The sequence below is a fragment of the Fonsecaea erecta genome (assembly GCF_001651985.1).
Source record: "Fonsecaea erecta strain CBS 125763 chromosome Unknown Scaff7, whole genome shotgun sequence".
Lineage (NCBI taxonomy): Eukaryota > Fungi > Ascomycota > Eurotiomycetes > Chaetothyriales > Herpotrichiellaceae > Fonsecaea > Fonsecaea erecta.
In genome coordinates, this window is record NW_017387250.1 from 1,291,378 (window position 1) to 1,310,513 (window position 19,136).

Below are 19,136 nucleotides of genomic sequence, written 5' to 3' on the forward strand. Positions count from 1 at the left end.
ACCCGGAAGGATGCTGCAACCGACCTCGAGCTATGAAGGCGGCACTGACTGATTGACTGATTATTTCACCTCTCAATTCTGCGCCTGTCACACTCGAAAACGGAACTGAAGCAATGCCAAATGGAATCATGAGTTCTGAGCGCCCTGCTCGATACCAGCAATTCTACTCAGGTTTGTGGTGCAGCTCATAGTCAGAGGCAGAGGCAGGCTGATTAACTTAAAAGGAGGGAACAAGACCCCTGCATACTATGATTCCAGCGGAGAAGCCCTTCTAGCCCTCGAACCCAGCGGGAATGACGGATTCGTTACTGCTGGTAGCCATCGAGATCACGCATATGCATATTCGCCAGCCCAACGGCATGCTGTGGACAGTCCTTATCCCTTACAGGTTAACAGGCAAACCAGCAAGAGGAAGAGGAGGTTGTACGTATGTCTGTTGATCATAATAGTGATGGCCTGTCTTGGATCATTGGGGGTGGTCCTTGGGTTACACTACATCAAGAAGAAGTCGAGAAAGTCTTCAGATTCAACATATTAGCATGTCCGGCGCCGTGCAGAGAAATATTTGAATGACCAGAATGATAACAGGGCACTTTTGTATGGCGGCAGTAGAGAGATGAGGATTTCCACGGTGTTGTCAATTGCAGGGCGTTGGCTGAGGCGCGGACGTTCTGCTTGGGGCAGATCCACAAAGGCTCGGGCTTGGATGCAGCAGACGAAGGACCGATACTGCGTGCCAATCCTTTGGGTTCAGATATCATGTGTCCAAAAGGTCTCAAACATGAACACATAGATTTAATGGACAAAAGGAAGGCTCATGGTCGTCGTGGGACAGGATAACCCGCCTGCCCAGGTTGATTTGGCGCTCCACCAAACCTGATACCCATGTCTGGTGTCCATATTCCACCACCACCAATCGTGCCACCCGCAACGCCGACCGGCAGGGGCGAAGTAGAGGGCATAACTCCTCCAGGAGGGGGATTCCGTGTTGGCACTGGTGCGGTCAGTGCTTCTTGAGTTTCTGCCGGTGGCTGTTGCTGTGTACGGCTTCTCGTCTGCGGCGCTGTATTCTGACTTCTTAATTCCCTTCGTGTTTCCTGGAGATTGAGTCTGCCCATGTCCTGTCCAGCAAGCTCCGCCTCAAGCTGACTGGCCTCTATCCTGCGCTCCGAGACTTGCGTTTTACAATTGTCTCGGAAACGTGTCACATGAACGGCAAGATCGTTGTAAAACTTTCTTCCAGTGTCCAAGTTATTGATGAGCTCTTTGTATTTGGCATATCCTGTGTCCAGCGTCTGTAGAGCCTTTTGGCGATCCTTGGTACTGGTATCGCCCCTTCGAGCGTCTAAGAATGCTTTGTTGGCTTCGCGCAGCCGAGCGACAATTTGGTCTTGCTCCTCTTGTTCCGTGATAAGAGCTTCGCGATCAGGCTCATAGACCTGAAGGCGTGTTTCGAATAGCTTCTCGAACTGACCTGGTTCGATCTTCTGCATGGGATACTCCCGCTCCAGCCGAGCTGCTTCGGCGAGCAGAGCCGGTCCGATATCATCAGATTTGGCTTTCTCTTTCAGAGCCGCAATACGATTCTTTCGTCGAGTCTCTAAGCGGGACACCTCATTGAGACAGGCCCGTAGGCGAGATGCGGCCTGCTCGATGGCTGGTGTCATGGTCACTTGACTGGACGAGGGGACAAATCGTTCCAGATCACGATTCGTCCCAGTCAAGATCTTGAGTACATGTTCGTTCTCTCGGAACTTTGCCTGCACTAAGTTGTCACTCGAGGCGGCAGAGTTTAGATATGTCTGGAGCTCGTTCGAAGTCTGGTATAGTTTGGCCAGAGCAGTGGTAGAGGGTGGACGCGCCCACCTGTCGGTGCCGTACTTTGCTCGAGCCCGCTCATCCTCGGCTTTTTCAGCCTCTAGCAATGCGACCCCCTCTTGATAGATGGCGAGATCATTGGTCTTCAACTTGGTCGTGTCTTCCATTGATCTCTTGATTCTGTACAACGCGTCCTGCTGTCGAAGCTCCTCGGCCTTCGAGACCAGGCTGCCAGGCAAACCGAGTGGTTTTTCGAGGGCTTGTAACGACCCTGGTAGATCGAGCGACTGCAGAACTTCTCTCAGTCTCGCTGTCATAGCCTCAAGATCGACAATGATAGACTGGTTGACAAGGCGGTCGCGTCGGTCGGCGTATATTGACGCAGCTTGATGGACGGCATAAGGAACAAGTTTTTCGAACAATGGCCTGCCAAAAGGTTTTCCTTCACCCAGCAGAGAAATGCCATTTACAATATCTGCTGGTGTTTTTGCCGCGACCATATTTGTTCGATCCAGAAGCTTGAGCTCGGATTTGGGCGTTGTTGGTTGCAGATAGATCACATCGTTGTCTTTTTCGGCCCTCTTCAGCTCTTCCGTGACCCTGGACTTGAGTCCATTGAGGTCCCCGGTCACCGTAGCATTGATGTATCGAGCTTCTTGAAGACCCTCGTTGACGCAGGTGAGACTATCTTTGAGCCTGGCAATCTCTTCGCCATACTGCTTGTTTTGTAGACAATATCGAGATTGTCGAAACTGGGCGGCAGCGGCGAAATGGTGGTGTTTCGCCTGAAAATGGTGTATCCATTCCGCGCTCACAGCCCGGGACTGGCGTGCGGCATCCGCCGCACAGATATAGTAGTCGGAGACCTTTGCTGCGAGCTTTGCTACCGTGCCGTCCGACATGTTCCTCTTGATGGCTATCTGCCAGAACGATTCCTGCCCTTGTGCCAAACAAAGTTGTTGTAAGCTGTCCAAGGTTATATCATCCATATCCTCCGGTGGAGTCGAGCGCATATCGGGAAGGATATCTGTCCGTATAAAAGCAAAGGTCCCGGCGGCCGCGATGCTGTATTCGGCAGCAGATTTGAGCCCATCGATCGACGTCCGGTTCGTCGCATGTGCAAGTTGTGAGTATAGGGACGCAAGATTGAAGAGTATATTTGCCAGCTCGTACCGTAGGTTGTTCTGGAGCACGGGCTTGTCTCGATCGTAGCCTATCGCAGGGTACCACGGGAAATCGACGCCAATATCAATAGGAAACTTTCCGCCGAGATACCGCAGTTGAGCAGCATATATCTGTAGACGCTTGACACCACTGACGTGGGGTTCACGGACGTTTATGGCGTCGTTCCGGAGGCGGTCGATGTCTCGCAGGTCATCTGCGAACATGTCTGGGGACTGTTCATATTTGGTGGAGATGTATTGCTTGATGGCAGAGGACAGATCCACGGAGTGAGTCCGACGGAAGGGGATTTCGAGGAGATTCCTGCACTCTGTCAGTAAGGATTCCACGGTCGAGAGCATATGCAAGACTTACGACGCCATGCTGTTGTGGTGGTGCAGAGGAACAGAAACTGCGGTGCAGAGAATGAGAATGTTTGGTTTGGCGGGGGTGACGTCAGCCTCGGCAAGGCTGAATATCGCAGCAGACGAGCACTTTGGCAGCCTTGCCACTTGCTCATGCTGCCATCTTGACGCCAACCCTTCAACGGCAGCTCCTGGGCACCACGAACTCCTTTATCGGATCAGAGCCAGGCACCCGGCCTGCTTCCAATCGTCGAGACGCACACTCAACCCCAACACGCCGCTGATTCAGTCTCAGTCCAATCGCAGGGCGGCGGAGTTCTCCATGAACCCATGCATCGGCGCCCCTCACTTGCTCCAATGAGATGATGTCTATCTTTGCCGTCGGAGGTCTTCACGCCCTTCAAGACTTCTATCTTGTACCAAGCGCCCTTTTTTCTCCCTACATGTGGTGTAATCTTATCTAAACATCCAGTCTTCAAGAAGACGTCTTGCGCCCAGAGCGTACCCAGACTTTTCACTACTGCAAAGTTGAGTGTCCTCATTTCACCGATTCCTTCATTGTCTCTCTGTCTCTGTCCTAGCCTCGTCTACTGCGTCAATCCATATCCTTGATCGAACATGGCCCCCTCTGCGATCAGCGACCTCCTCCCCTCCGGGACCCTGCCCTCCAAGTCCGTCACGCCCGGCACGGAAGAACATGTCCACGGCATGGAAGACAAGTCCCCCTTGCAGGCCATTTCTCACGGCGACGTGATGTTGCCTGGGGTCCCCAAGTTCGATAACTTCGCCGCCCAACGCCAATGGCAACTTGAGCATATGGCCGCCGCTTTCCGCCACTGGGCACGAGAGGGATTCGTGGAGGGCATTTCAGGACATATCAGTGTGAGAGATCCAGAGAACCATGAGGTCTTCTGGACGAACCGTACGTCCTCACCATAACCACCAACTATCACTACCACTACCACAACACCATCCCTGTTTGGAGATGATAACGGTAGACTAACATTTCCTGGGAACAGCCCTGGGCGTGCACTTCGGCCTCCTCAAAGCCAGCGACATGATCGCGGTGAACCTGTCGGGCAAGGTCGTGGGGGGCAACACCAGCCGACCGCCCAACGCCGCGGGCTTCTTGATCCATAGCGAAGTGCACAAGGCTCGCCCGGACGTGACGGCCATCTGCCACGCTCACACCGTCTACGGCAAGGCCTGGTCCGTGTTCGGCCGGCCGCTGGAGATGCTGACCCAGGACGCCTGCAAGTTCTACAACGCCCACTCGGTCTACAACTCGTACGGCGGCGTCGTGCTCGCGAGCGAGGAGGGCGCCCAGATCGCCAAGGCCCTGGGCCCGACCAATAAGGCCTGCATCCTGCGGAACCACGGCCTGCTGACCGTCGGCAAGACTGTCGACGAAGCCGCCTTCCTGTTCCTCAGCATGGAACATGCCTGCCAGGGCCAGCTGCTGGCCGAGGCCGCGAGCCAAGGCGGAAACCTGCCCAAAATCCTCATCTCGGAGGAAGAGGCCGCGTACACGAACAAGATGGAGAGCGACGAAGAGACCTGCTATGCCGAGTTCCAGGCCTACGTAGACTGGGAGGATTATCACAGCAAGGGCGAGTTCAGGAAATAGATGACCAATGGCGGTGAGACGATAGACTACAAAGGAAGACCAAATTCGTTTAAGCACAGTGGTTGTAGCGATAAGAGTCATGAAAATGATGTGTTATTACAAAGCCACGAGTGGCTGAGACCCAACCCTCGTCCGATGAACGTGACAAAGAGCATGACGTGACAATAGCTGTGAGATCTGAGAAGAATCATCGCCCCATCCGGAACACAGGAAGATGCTCCAACTTGTTGGGGACCGTCCATGGCACAAGACGAATCCATTTCATGAACAGCTCTTGCTGTGCATATACGATAATGACAGGATGCTCGCCACAGCCAGCTCCCATTCACAAGCTCGTCGAATCTGTGAGGCATTAGGGCCTCATCCACGACAGACTGGAAGAATGGATGATCTCTGGTTATCCTTTACAAGTCGCTTTCTAACGATTGATTCTGTCAGGCTGAGGATTGTGGATTGGTCATGCACGAAAACGATCCCGGTATCAATTATGCCACTTTATGTTGGATTTCTTTCTTCCGTGATATTTATGTGTCATGAACAGCAACTGTAGCCCTCGGGCAGGGCCTGCTGAAGTTGTGGACATGTCAACCTGAGTTGAACTTCGGAACGTCTGGATGGAGCGGTTCCAGAGAGAGCCATCTCCGTTCTTAAACGGTGCTGAGTGCTGAATCGTCCGTGAAAGCCATAGGTCGCGGGTCGAAAAGTTGAGTCCCTGTAGAGCAGGCCCTTTGCTTAATCGCCGTTCTGGTTTGGAGGTTGCTCTTGCCGTGGCTGATCCCCATGTCCTTCGTCCTGGCGTTGCTCCTGTTGGAAATCATCTGGCTGTTGACGTTGTTCCTCTGGGCCCCAGTCATTCCAGGTCCAGGTGATAGCACATCCAACCAGAATCCATCTTGACAGAAAACTCCACACGGCCGCTCGCCATAGCATTGCTCTCTGCCACTTTGGGCGCTTCCAGATACCGGCGCTTGTCAAAATGGTGGCGATGAGAAGAAACGGGCCGACTTCAATTGACAACAGCAAGGCTCTCTGCAGATTAGGGTATGCCCTCCCAAAAGCCGTGGTCCTGGCACTGTCATTATCTCCGGCTCTTCTTCGCTGGGGCGGCATGTTGAGAGATATTCGTGCTTGAGGGATACACGTGGTGACCTGTCGCCGAATCGAGGAAGGTAACGATGGATAGCTTTCGCAGACAGCGAGTACAGCTAACATGCACCGGGGCTTTGTCTGGGTAAGAGACCAGAGTGGCTGTTCGCTAATTCTCTTAATTTCCCCTACTAATGGTCACAAGGCAGAATTTGGTGCTTATGGGCCGATAACAGTTCGGGCCGAGACGTGAGGTGATCTCGACGACCGTCTTCACGTCTTTTACTTGTTTGCGACCATGCGACCCTGACTGGCAATTGGAAGCCAGTTATGCTGAGTTTTCTGATATGATGAGGCTATCCAGCTCGCAGGTTCATTGTTTGCCTCTTAATGACATAAGGGTTCGGTTTCGGTGTCAGTGAGATCCCAGGGGAGTCTTTAGAGGTTGTCGAGTTCAACACGGATTGTAATGGAGAAAGGAAGTAAGATTGAGCCTTGCAGCCTTCGGGCTGATGTGATGAAGATACAGGTAGGCACACGACCAACATGTTCAGATGGCAATGATGTACTGTAAGGTTGTTTTGTCCATCAAAAGTTTGTAGTGTTTTGAATGTTTGCACGCTTTGCCTCGACCAGTTGCCTCGACCAATCATTCTCATTCTTAAAGTACATCGAGCCATACCTCGTGCACAGAATCAAACACATTCTTGTTCATTTGTCGACAAAAGGACTCAGTGAGCTAAAGTAATATCTGCCAAAGTCTAATCTATACGGCGCAAATCCAGCCAAAGAAAAGAAAAAGAGAGAAAAAAAAAGAGATGAACCAGCTCCTCTGCTTCCATCACCAGCCAAATCCTTCCTCGATGAAATCCAGATTGACGCCATTCTCAACCACCACCCGCGACGCACGCCTGACTTCGTCCGCCAGCCCTCCTCCGGCACAGACACTTACTCCCATACAGCCGATTTTCTGCTTCGCCTCGCTGGCAATGAGGGCTTCCACGTTTGGCCTCCCTCGCGCCATCTGGACATGCTCGCTCGGACTTTGGATCACCTGACCGAGGCCGACTCTGGTGACATACAAGAGAACTTTGAGCACCTCTCTCCGTCCTTCCATGGATAGGATCTCGTGCATCCATGGTCTGATCCAGTCCAGACATTCAGTTGTCGGCATAACCCACACAAGGGTGATTCGTTTCGCTGCGACGGTACCATGGCCGTATCCTTCAACAAGCTCTCTGACATATCCGAGTTGATGGGTAATGCCTACGCCGCTTGCAAATAAGAGAACCGTCCCGTAGCTTGACATGCTGCGCTCAGTTCCGTAAGGCCCTTCAATCAACGCATTGAGCTCCAGGCCTCTCCCTGCTGTCATTGCCCGGTGCCAGAGTTTGTTGGTCATGCCGGTCTGCTTTTTGATAATCAGGGACATTGTTTTTTCTCCATGCTTCTCAATGTCCTTGGAATATATGTGAATCGCAGGTCTCTTTTCGCTATAATGTGATCTGAGCGAAGCTGATCTGTTCAAAGGGTCTTCAATCCCGGACCATGCAACAGAAAAGGGGTGCGCAGTCCATAACCCGATTGAAGGAATTGTCAAGTAAAGCGACTGGCCCGGTCTATACGTCCAAGGTCTTGGACTTGTGAGCGTGACCCTTACCACACCACCATTGAGCGGTTCAATCCTGGCCTTGGTGCCACCTGTTCCAACACTTCTGTAAGTCAACGTCGCAAGTCTAAGAGACCTTGCGGTGGCCCAAATTATAGCAGCCCCCAGCAACAACCCCCTTTGAGGCACCCCATCAAGGTGCCTCCAGAGGAATACTAGTACCAGCAGCACAAGGACGATGTGTAGGTGAAGGAAGAATTCGTAAGCCAGGTTCCTGATCATCTTTGGACTAGACAGTAAGATGAGTACGAGGGCGATGGCGGCAGCCAGGCCACTGTAGATGAAACGAGTGTCTAATGATGTCTTCACTGCAGCCCAACCACTTGACTGCACTTTTGCAATGAGCCAGCACAAGACATGGGTAATGGCTTCGCAGATAGCCAGACGACCGAACCAGCGGTGCATCAGATTGAAAGTGTCGTACGAAATGTCCAGCATCCAGATCAAGGGATTCTTCACTGTGGCCATGACCATTATTGGGATCAGGTTGGTGACCGACATGGTCCCAGTTCGGTTTCTGAGGATAGGCAAAAGTTGCTGCTCGGGCTGCGACCACGGGATGTTCCAGGTGCAGAGGAACAAGTTCGTAATGACAGCTGAAAGGATAAATAGAGTTTGTAATCTTGTTGGGACACTGCCAAAGGTGATATGCCGAGAAAATCTGATCTCTCGGGCCCGCCGATAGAAGAGGATTGGCGCATATAGTATCTTGCTCTTGGCTAGACGGATAGCTGGCGAAGAGCTAGAAAAGTATCGAAGAGCGCCTGCGCCAGACATGGAGGCCAAATGTCGAATGTGTGCATTGAGCCGCAAGGACAGTGTATAGGCAAGAAGCAGGGTAGCGACACCCAGCATAGCCCCAAGGTAGGAGCGGGCTATAGTCCAATTGAGTCCTTCGCGACGAACTTGTGCTGGATCGCTCTGATACTGCAAGTTCCAGGTGGATGTGGAGTTGGGCGTTGTAGAAGCCTGCGCGGCTGCGAACATGGTTGCCATTGCAAAGGAATAATAAATGAACATGCTTTTTTCCAAAGACGGCAACAATCTCAGAAGGAAGGTGAAAGAGGCTAGGACAAGTCCAGCTCGTCAGGCAATCAGGCGGACGACAGTTGCCTTGGATCACCGAGAATGTAAGGTATGCCAGACGAGCATCGAGAAGGTGGTGGTATGGAAAGTGCCAACGGTCGAAGTGATGGAGAAAACGAAAATGCCAAGCGTCAGCTGCTGAACCTGGGCTGCAGTCACTTTGATAATATAAGATTTAAATCACCCGAGATCTGGAGATTTAGCGAAATGACGAATCTGAGGGCCTGGATGAGTGGCTGTGACTGGCGTGGGGTACCGGCTCGGTCTGAAACGAAGCTTTCCTCTTCGTAGGCACTTTGGGGTGAGCTTTGTTTATATTATACCAGGACCATGGGCCAAACGGGGTTTGCGCAATTTGGATCAGCATCGGAAGCCATAGTATGCGACTATTAATACTGTAGGAATGTCCGGCGTTGTACAATGACAAGGGCCAGAAGAACGGGTGGCAATCATCGTTGGGCATAAGGGGCAAGCAACGGTGACACGGCGAAGGAGAGGTAATCCATGAATGCGGACAGCAGAATTCCATGGCTTTGGAAGGCGCTGATAGGAGATGCGCCAGAAGTCCTCAATCACCTCAAAGCAAGAATGTGGAGCAAACCCCCGGGAGTGCTTGTCGACGACTTCGAATGTTACGTAGAGGTGATTTCACTATCGAGTAGAAAGGGAGAAGGGCAGGAGACAAGGCGGTTGAGAGAAGGATGCGGGCGAGTACCTGCCAAGCCGCCAAGTTGCTTTTCCGATTGGTGGATCTAGGTCGGACCAATCTCAAACGACCGGCATGGCCAGCCACGATAGCAATTGGGCCAATCACCCCGCATCGGCCGCTCTCCTGCTCGCCGGATCCTGAAACAGTAGTCCCGCCGAATGGCCGCTATCATATCAGCCTTGGCCGTTTTCTATTTCTGTGTTGTCTGTCGTGGCCCTGGCGTTCCCTCGGTGCACGGAGTTCAGGGATCGTCAAAGACCTCTGTTTGCTTGCAAAACGCCATCAGCGGAGCTCCGGCTGAAGCACGAGTGGTGTTATGCCATCAGGAAACATTCCAGGCAAACAGATGGGAGATGCCTGGGTGGATGTGGTACAACGTCAAAACGCGCTGCTGTGCTCTGGTGACGAATTGCTTGTTCTCTGCAAGGGGCCGTGGAACATCATCACCCTTCAACCACCCTGTGAGCTACAGCTATTTCACCTCATATCGCATGGTTGTACTCGGACGCCTACCATTGTAACAAGCTTAATTCGTCTTCGGATCTTTTTCGAGAGGGTGATTCTCCCGACCAAGCGTGGAAGACATGTGCTTGTCGGGCCTTTTAGGAAGTATTCCGCGCCTGACTTTTATGGAACCGAAATCTTCCTCCATGTGCACCTCAACGTCATCACACAGACGCCTCCGCTTCCACTCTTCTAGCCATGCGTGGGCCATCGACAGTTGTTGATCAATAGGTTGGTTGACGGTGGCAAAGGGTACATTGTTACCTCGGCGAACGAGCTCTTTCCGCCCCTCTGTCAGTGACACGCAATGGCTCCCTCGAATCACTTTTCGGTGTTCATCCTAGCTGCAGGACCCTTCGCAATCCATTTCTCTGCTCCTGCATCCCGGCGATATCCGATGCTGAATTGGGTTTCATGGCCTCCCAGTATGCTTTTTATATATTTTGCTGCCGCGTCGTGAGGAAACTTGTGGCCCGTGATGAGATAACCGGTTCCCTAAAATGTTGGGCTGCCCGTTTTCGATCGCCATTGGTGACGAGTCAAGCGCGCAAGACGCGTATCTTATGCGACTAGTCGCGTTTTATGGATAGTGGCAGCATCGCTCACAGCTTCATATCGACCAATGCTGGATCATTTCCACATCGATAAGAGCGTACTGGTTGGGATCAACGGTTTGTTACGGTTATCCATTCGGTTGTAAGATATTGTGCGGTAAAGGACATCCTTGATCGGAGGCGATTGACTCGGCAGGATGCTCATAAAGACTGCGGGAAATAGCCAAAATGGCCGATACCTCCATCTTGTGCAGTGTGAAGTCAGGCGTAGAGGATTAGGTTTTGTCTGCATATCACATACCATCCATATAATGCTGAGGCGTTATTTCCAGGAACTTGACACAACCTGCAGATCATGTGGAATAGAACTATGGTGGCTGTCCTTAAGTCGTCTAGAAAACCAGCGTCTAGTCGGTGGGATCCGAAGAAGCCTCCACTAGGAAAGTAAAGTCCGTAACAGCGGAAGGCAGCCATTTGGTGGTCTCTCCACGCATTGCGCCATCCTCGATCAGCCAGGTAGTCAACTGAGTTCCATATGGTGATATCAAAACCCACGATTGGAACCACCATCTCTCCAAACTCTCTAAACAGTCCTGAGGCCTCTTGGGACCTATAGTCCATGATATCATGTTTACCTTCGTCTCAATTTTTGTTTGCGTCATAATACTTCTGCTCCTGAGAGAGGGTGGTGTACGATAGTTTGAGCAATCACAGTCCTCGAGGGTGTTGGCCTCTCGGTAGTCTCTCTCTCTTTCTCGCAAATCACATTATCTCAAAATGTACGGTGCTGGGAACCTGGAGGGACTTGGATTTGCAACCATGAATGCTGAAACGATGGTTCGAGCATCCTGACTGATTGATCCGTAGGCTCTGCGAGATGTGCCATTTGAGGTGCCCAGCGACTCGGTCCTTCAAAGAAGTCTGATGCCGATTCGGGCACAATATCTGCGGCGCTCTATTTTGATTGAAAACTCGGTCTAACTGTGGCAATTTCGGTATCTCGAATGGTATGCGCGGTCCTGCTGTGCGCCGTCAATGCTTGTTATCAAGGGTTACGCCATCGCCTGGGCAGTGGAGGAGTCCGACTGCCGCCCTTCTCCTCGTACCGCACTGTATATTTCTTCTGTGGCCATTATCGATTTTTAGAAACAACTCACACTAGCCATGTGAGATGCTGTGCGGCCCTGTCCATGTTATCCTCCAATGTCGGTTCTTCTTCTGATGCCCCGCAAGAAAGCTTTGTGCCATTTTACAGGCCTGGAAATGGGCCAGTTCGGATGACGCGGGTTCTGTGGTATCTGGACGTGCTCCACTGAGCTGGAGTCGGTTACGGCGAAGTGCCGTCCTCAATCGTCAACAGGGAGAGTGATACAAGGAGATTGTGCTGAAGGAACATCACAAACACCATGAACGACACTGCCATTCCTCAAACCCCACAGCTATTCCTTGATGCCGTGTTCAACTTGGTACACTAACTTCTTGCCCTGGGATTGACCGCTCCTAAGCCTGTTCAGTCCCTCAGATACACCGTCGAGGCCTGCAGGAATGATTTCGTAGGGATGACCAGAGTACTTGCCCTGTCTCAAGGTGTCTTCTAGCCAGACGAAGAAATTCCTGGCGAAGTCAACATCGCCATGCGCATCCTCAGCCGAAGGTTGCTTGGGCATTCCTTGTCTGTACGAACCTTCATGGCCAGAGCCAACAAAGGTGTAGACTATTTCTACATCCTTTGAGATGGCTTCCTCGTCATATTTTTGGGCTCCCGAGAAGACGCTGAGCTTTCCCCTCCGAAGCATCTGGCTGACATGGACCCAGCTTTCGTTATTACTGAACGCGTCAATCCCGTTCGCCAGTATTAATTCTCGTTCATCTGCGACACTCCGGATCTGCTCCTTCAGTATTTCTGGCCCCGCTTTATAATCGAAAAACAGGTCGTGACGGAGATCGAGCACACCATTGAGGTAGTCGTTACTTCCTCCGCCGATAGCGACGATCGGTGTAATCCCAGCGAGCTTGGCGAGCTTGATGGCGAAAGTGCCCAGAGAGGTGGTAGCAGCATACACCAGCAACGGTATCTGATTTTGGACTACTGCGTTCTGGGTCCAGGGAGCGACGAAGCCTTGTCTTCGAAATAAAGTCAAAGCAGCCGTTAGACTGACAAGTGGGATAGTACTGGCTTCTTCAAAGCTCACGGAGGCAGGAATATGGAAAGTGGTATGCTCTGGGACGATGGCATATTGAGCGTAGGCTCCGTACCGCTTGCCCATCGGGTGAAAAGCGGCAACTCGGTCACCAGGGCTAAATCTGGATACCCCTGACCCAGATGCTACCACAGTGCCAGCGAGATCATCCCCGGAATTGAGTGATGCGCCTGTGGCTACTATGTGTAGCCAGTCTTTCGGGTTTGAAGCGGCCGCATATACTTTGATTAACACTTCATTCGGCTGCAGGGCTGTCGGTAACGGGATGTTGGTGATAGTAGTGGTTATCGGGTCAGTAGGATGAACTGTTACCGAGAGTGCTGTCGAAGGGAGGTCTGTCGTCGAAGCCATGTTGACGACAGATGCTCTTAAGTGGCTGAAGCGAAAGATATAGTGACGGAGATTCTATATGATGCGTATTTTCCAGGTTTCTATAATTCATTCGCTTACAGTCCAGTTGCCAATGTAGAAGCACATATCTGCATTGATAGCGGACGTATTCACTGTATAACTCGAATCTAAATGCATTTCATACCTTGGATGATTAAGCTTATATCGCATTGTTCGGGCCTACTATGTCATACAGAGTGAGGCATTGTTGGACAAGGGCGCAGTTCGGGTAGTGTTTCGGTCAGGCTGACAAAGATTAGTAGCATTCCAAACGCCACTTAATAGGCCAAGGCTAGTGATAAACATAGATTTTCAAGAACGATGTCGGCGTCTCAAGGAGATTTCACCAATGCGGATGACAGAGCTTGTGTCTACCTGGGAAGTTTTGTGTCGTTGATTGACATCGTGGCCCTAGTGCTAGGGCAAATGGCTGACACCCTAGTTATATTCGAGGTATGGAGGCCGCTTTAACGAGCTGCTAGCGGAGGCCGAACTTGCAGAGCGCCGCTTTAGAGGCCTCGACTCGGGGCAAGCAGGGCGCATTCGAACTCCCGCAGCCTCCTGTACAGGGCTAAGGGAAGGTATACTCTGTACCTGAGTCATTACTCTACAATGTCGAACGTATCATTTACACGAGAATCGCCTTCCCGAACATCTTAAGGATTGCAGGTACTATAGGATCGCGCAGTTTAAGTCCCTGGAATACATTGGACTACCGCCTCGAGATGCGCCAGACAGCCTATTCCCCTTGCTCACCCTTGTGTTCAATACATCTTGCTCTGCGAGAGAGAAGACCGCCGCCCGCGTCAACATAAGCCAATGTAATGGCCCTTCAATTTGTTGTTCCCACCGTACGATAGCCGATCTGCCTCCCTGAAAGACGGTGATGAGATGAAGCAGCCCGGCACACGGATCGAAGATGTGACGGTTGGCTGGATTTGTGCTCTCCATATTGAGCTTGCCGCTGCAAGAGAAGCTTTGGACGAAGAATACGAACGCATAGATGAAGTGGCGCAATACACTTTGGGACGCATCGGCAGACACAATGTGGTTGTGGCCAGCCTCCCAGCGGGTCAGCTCGGCACAAGTGCGGCTGCAGCCGTAGCCGTCCACATGCAAAGGACGTTCCCTGCTCTCCAATATGGGTTCATGGTAGGAATTGCGGGCGGCGTTCCAAGCACGAGTGCAGACATTCGCCTTGGTGATGTTGTCATCAGCCACCCACAGGGCCGTTATGGGGGCGTCGTGCAGTATGACTTTGGGAAGACCGGATCTGGGGGGAGACAACTCTCAACCGGCTACCTCAACTCTCCACATCCGGTCCTCCTGCAGGCCGTGGCAACAATGCGATCTACCATGGCTGCTGGTCGCGGCAACATCCGGTCTTACATGTCTTCTCTAAACAAGCGCGGTCTATTTCCCCGTCCTGCCCCAGATACAGAGAGACTGTTCGACGCTTCCTATGACCACGTCATGGGTGTCACATGCGACAAATGCCTCAAAGACAAGATGATTGAAAGGGTTGTGAGAAAATGCCCGGACGAGATCGTCATACACTTCGGGACAGTTGGGTCTGGAAATCAAGTTATCAAAGATGGTTTGACACGAGATCGTATGAGCGCCGAACATGGAGGCGTCCTATGTTTCGAAATGGAAGCAGCTGGCTTGATGAACATATTTCCCTGCCTTATTGTTCGAGGCATCTGTGATTATGCTGACTCTCACAAGAACAAGAGCTGGCAGCCTTTTGCTGCCGCGGCTGCCGCAGCATGCGCCAAGGATATCCTTTCCTACGTACCTACAGCCTCGCGAAACCCAGAAAATGAACTATATCCCAAGCCGCCCATGGTATCCGAAGTCGGGACCTCAAACGACGGCGCTACGTTGTCACAAATAAGCGAGGTAAGAAGTGGTGCGAACAGCAGTCGTTTAGCTGAGGAGGCCGGACTTGACCAGTCGTCACTATTTACAAAGTCCTCGCTCACGGCCAAAGAGCTAGACACCTACCATGAGGCCTTGGGCTTTCGTGAAATCAATGCCCGCCACGCCACCATCCAAGATGCACATTCTGAGACCTGTAGCTGGCTTCTTGAACGGCCAGAATATCAAGATTGGCTGGACTGGAACAAGCAGCCTGAGCACCATGGGTTCTTCTGGATCAAAGGGATTCCAGGGACGGGCAAGTCGACGATCATGAAATTTGCTATGGAATTCGCAAAGGGGCGGATGGTTGACACAATTGTGATAAAATTCTTTTTCAACGCGCGAGGCAGCGACCTTGAGAAAAGCGTGCTTGGAATGTACCGATCACTCTTGTTTCAACTCCTTGACGAACTTACGGATCTCCGAGAGGTCTTCGCATTACTCCCGCCGAAGTTTTCAGACGACCAGTCCTCGTATGTATGGGACGTGGAGGTCCTCCAGGGTTTGTTTGGCCACGCTGTGAAAAGGTTGGGCCATCGCTCCCTGATGTGCTTCGTAGATGCTCTGGATGAATGTGAAGAGAGGCAAATCCGAGAGATGATTACATTCTTCGAGGACCTGGGCGACGTGGCAGCAGCGGCGGGGCTGAAACTACGGACATGTTTCTCAAGCAGACACTATCCCCACGTCACGCTGGCGCATAGTGTTTCTCTCGTGTTGGAACACCAAGAAGGCCATCAAAATGACATTGTCAAGTATGTCAATGGTAAGCTGAAAGGAACCCACGGCAGGCTCCTTGATGATGTAAAAAAGGAGATCTGTCAAAGGTCATCTGGTATTTTCCTTTGGGTCGTCCTCGTGGTCCACATCCTGAAGAAAGACGCCGATGATGGCCGCATACATGCATTGAAGAAACGCCTGGACGAAATCCCCGATGGATTGGACCGATTGTTTGACGACATGTTGACCAGAGATAGCCACGATGTGGAGAGCCTGATTCTATGCTTGCAGTGGGTCCTGTTTGCAAAACGGCCATTAAAACCGATCGAGCTCTTCTACGCCATCTCGACAGGTGTCGATCCCGAATCGATTGTGCAGATAACACCCGACGACATCGATCCAGAAAGTATTCGAAATTTCGTCTTGAGATCCTCGAAAGGACTTGCAGACATCACCAAAGGCGAAGGGAAAACTGTCCAGTTCATCCACGAATCTGTGAGGGACTACCTTCTGAAGACGCATAGCCTTGGACGGGTTCGGGCTAACCTCCCATTCACTTTCACCGGGACTAGCCATGAGAGACTGAAGAAGTGTTGTCAAGATTACATCGACATCACCCTCCCTTCGGGTCCGGAGGACTCACTGCCCTTCAAGTATCTGGCGAAGCTGGTTGATGATGGACCCCGCCTGACTTCGAAATCCCATCCGTTTCTAGAGTACGCGGTTCGCAGTATACTATTCCATGCCGAGACCGCCGCTGAACATGGAGTGGAACAGGAGGCCTTTGTCGAAGAGTTTCCCTGCAAACTCTGGGTGACACTAAGTGACCTTTTTGTCGGGGACAGCACTCAGCGTTATCGTTCCTCCGTGAGCCCCTTGTATATTTTCGCCTACGAGTGCACCACCAATCTGGTTAAGATCGAAGCCAGAAGGGTACCACAGATAGATATCAAGGGCGGGTATTACGGTTATCCACTGAACGCGGCAATAGCCCGCAGGAACATGCAAACCCTCGATGCTCTTTTAATAGCAGGAAGCAACGATTTGACATCCAACGACTCGATTCAGGATCCGGCATTCTATGTCACTGACGAGCAACGCAAGGCTGCCATCAAGGACTGCTTGACGAGCGGCGTCGACAGGGATCAAACGCTTTTGCGCTGGGCCGCGGAACATGACAAAGTTGACTTGGTCAAGATCTTGTTAGGCACCAAGAAAGTGGCCATCGAGTCTAAGAGCGACCTGGGGGAGACACCACTGTCCCTCGCGGCTCGCTGTGGGCATACAAGCATAGTCAAGTTGCTGCTTCGGACCGGCAATGTGGACATGGAGTCCAAAAACGACTTTGGACAGACGTCATTATTGCAGGCTGCCAGTTGGGGACGCGAGGCAGTGGTGGAGACTCTGCTCGAGAGTGGCACGGTGGATATCAACTCGGCCGACTCAGATGGCTTGACACCTTTAGCGTGGGCGGCACGCGCCGGACATGAATCAGTGGTGAGGCTTCTCCTCGAAACAGGGAAGGTTGACATTGAAAGCAAAGACCTAAGCGGACGAACACCCATGTCCTGGGCATCAGCGAGGGGCAGTGCAGCGGTGGTAGGGCTGCTTCTGGTCTTTTGGGTCACAGCAAATATATCAAAAGGCAAGACTTTGGACATGGAAAGACTCGGGTTGAATGCAAAGGACTTGCGAGGAAGCACACCTCTCCACGGCGCGGTTCAGGCCAATGCTCTCGAGGTGGTTAAATTCCTGGTCTCGCTCGACGAGGTGGATCTTGAAGCTTGCAACAAGAAGAATCGAACGCCGGTGCAGATCGCCCAGAGTCTAGACTTCTTCGAAGTTACGGAGGTGTTACTGGAAGCCCAACGCGACCGAGAGAAACGACAAGCTTCTTAACATCAGCTATTAGCCTCGGGACAGGTTCTGGAACCGGTCTGTGGTGAGAGGGGGAATCAGACGGTATACTCGTCCAGAGTTCCTGAGGAGTCCCTTTTCATGATGAAGGCGGAGGGAAAGAAGTTGTAAATACCGGGACTACGTCTTGTAAATTGTACCAGATAGGTGGAGATTCTTGTCGAGATACTGGTATATATAGACAAGGCCCAAGAAGAAATACTACAAAGACTTCCTTACTCGTACGACACATGCGGAACATGCTCCGCTATGGATCTGGCATCTTACTATTGGGGGAATAATAGTGCTTTCATAATCCAGATCCGTCTATCAATTGCGCGGACAAGTGTTACGTACTTCGATAATGGAGCAAATAGATCCCATCCATCAAAGGGGGGCACCCAATCTTTCGCTTTCATGACGTCAATCAACAAACTATTATACCAAACACCACAAAAACGGGCATTTTAGGGCGAGGGCGAGACAGTCCTATTCCGAATACCACTATACTATTACCTCGCATTTACTCTCATCGCTGTTCTTTCCATCTTTTGTTCTGTGCCTCCGCAGATCGGGGCTGCTTATCGAGTAATACATGCTTAACTTGGTGGATCCTCTTCCCTCCACCACCGCCGCCAACCGGAGCCACGGTGCTTTTTCACCCTCCGCCGCCCGCATTTCGACTTTTTCTTTTCCTTTTCTCACTGGTGCGGAGAACACGCCCCCTTGCCTATATCACCCGCTATCACCGAGCCGAGTTTTTTTTTCTCGGCGGGTACCGCCCCTTTGCCAGATAGATACGAGAGAGGGACTACGTATCAGCTAACGAAGATCTCGCGTTTCCTGCTCCGTCGTACATCCCGGCACCGCACCGGAGATCTATGTATCTGTCTAGTAAGTAGTACGAGGAACTCTCTAATTCATTTGAATACGTTACGTATCATCGAGACTACCCGCCCGATTTTGGGGGGCGAGGAGGGGGGCGGACCACTTCCTTCATCTCGAAATAATGAATGGATAGATGAACGACACGCCCCTTTCGCGACGGGGACTGCAAAAGTCGGCGACTCGGGTTTATGCAGGCTCCTGAGATCTCGCTGTCGCCAACCCTGCCGGGCTAGAGTCAATCTAGTACGTGCGTGCGTGCGTGCTCTCGTGTTAGATATAGAGTCGATCCCTGGGCGGGGGTCGTGTGGGTTGCTCGCATGCTAGGCGGATCCATGAGTTCTGAACGATTGGGAGCTTAGGACATGTGCTCTCTCTCTGCGATTGTATAATAAATATTATCCCTTGGCTTCTCTTCCCTTTCAGAAGAATACCTAAATCAAACTGTGAAATCTTGTTGGCCTGGAGCGATATTCGGTCTTCTTTTTTTCTCCGATATCTTGCCTTTCTATCCAAGTCCAGAGCCCCCAAAATATAACGTC

General features: G+C 51.7%; 6 protein-coding genes across 6 annotated transcripts; 2 read left to right on the forward strand and 4 right to left on the reverse strand.

Annotated features, from left to right (window-relative positions):
- Positions 1 to 815: 815 nt before the first annotated feature.
- AYL99_08330 (hypothetical protein) lies at positions 816 to 3,362 on the reverse strand (the record flags this gene model as incomplete). Its single annotated transcript, XM_018839838.1, has 2 exons — positions 816 to 3,303; positions 3,355 to 3,362. The coding sequence occupies 2 exons, from the start codon at positions 3,360 to 3,362 to the stop codon at positions 816 to 818; spliced, it is 2,496 nt and encodes an 831-aa protein (XP_018690959.1).
- Positions 3,363 to 3,962: 600 nt separating this feature from the next.
- On the forward strand, positions 3,963 to 4,971 carry AYL99_08331 (hypothetical protein; the record flags this gene model as incomplete). Its single annotated transcript, XM_018839839.1, has 2 exons — positions 3,963 to 4,266; positions 4,364 to 4,971. The coding sequence occupies 2 exons, from the start codon at positions 3,963 to 3,965 to the stop codon at positions 4,969 to 4,971; spliced, it is 912 nt and encodes a 303-aa protein (XP_018690960.1).
- A 732-nt stretch (positions 4,972 to 5,703) lies between these two features.
- On the reverse strand, positions 5,704 to 6,081 carry AYL99_08332 (hypothetical protein; the record flags this gene model as incomplete). Its single annotated transcript, XM_018839840.1, has 1 exon — positions 5,704 to 6,081. One exon carries the CDS (start codon positions 6,079 to 6,081, stop codon positions 5,704 to 5,706), a length of 378 nt encoding a protein of 125 aa, XP_018690961.1.
- Positions 6,082 to 6,898: 817 nt separating this feature from the next.
- On the reverse strand, positions 6,899 to 8,722 carry AYL99_08333 (hypothetical protein; the record flags this gene model as incomplete). Its single annotated transcript, XM_018839841.1, has 1 exon — positions 6,899 to 8,722. One exon carries the CDS (start codon positions 8,720 to 8,722, stop codon positions 6,899 to 6,901), a length of 1,824 nt encoding a protein of 607 aa, XP_018690962.1.
- Positions 8,723 to 12,018: 3,296 nt separating this feature from the next.
- On the reverse strand, positions 12,019 to 13,131 carry AYL99_08334 (hypothetical protein; the record flags this gene model as incomplete). Its single annotated transcript, XM_018839842.1, has 1 exon — positions 12,019 to 13,131. One exon carries the CDS (start codon positions 13,129 to 13,131, stop codon positions 12,019 to 12,021), a length of 1,113 nt encoding a protein of 370 aa, XP_018690963.1.
- A 930-nt stretch (positions 13,132 to 14,061) lies between these two features.
- Positions 14,062 to 17,712, forward strand: AYL99_08335 (hypothetical protein; the record flags this gene model as incomplete). Its single annotated transcript, XM_018839843.1, has 1 exon — positions 14,062 to 17,712. One exon carries the CDS (start codon positions 14,062 to 14,064, stop codon positions 17,710 to 17,712), a length of 3,651 nt encoding a protein of 1,216 aa, XP_018690964.1.
- Between the last annotated feature and the right edge of the window lie 1,424 nt (positions 17,713 to 19,136).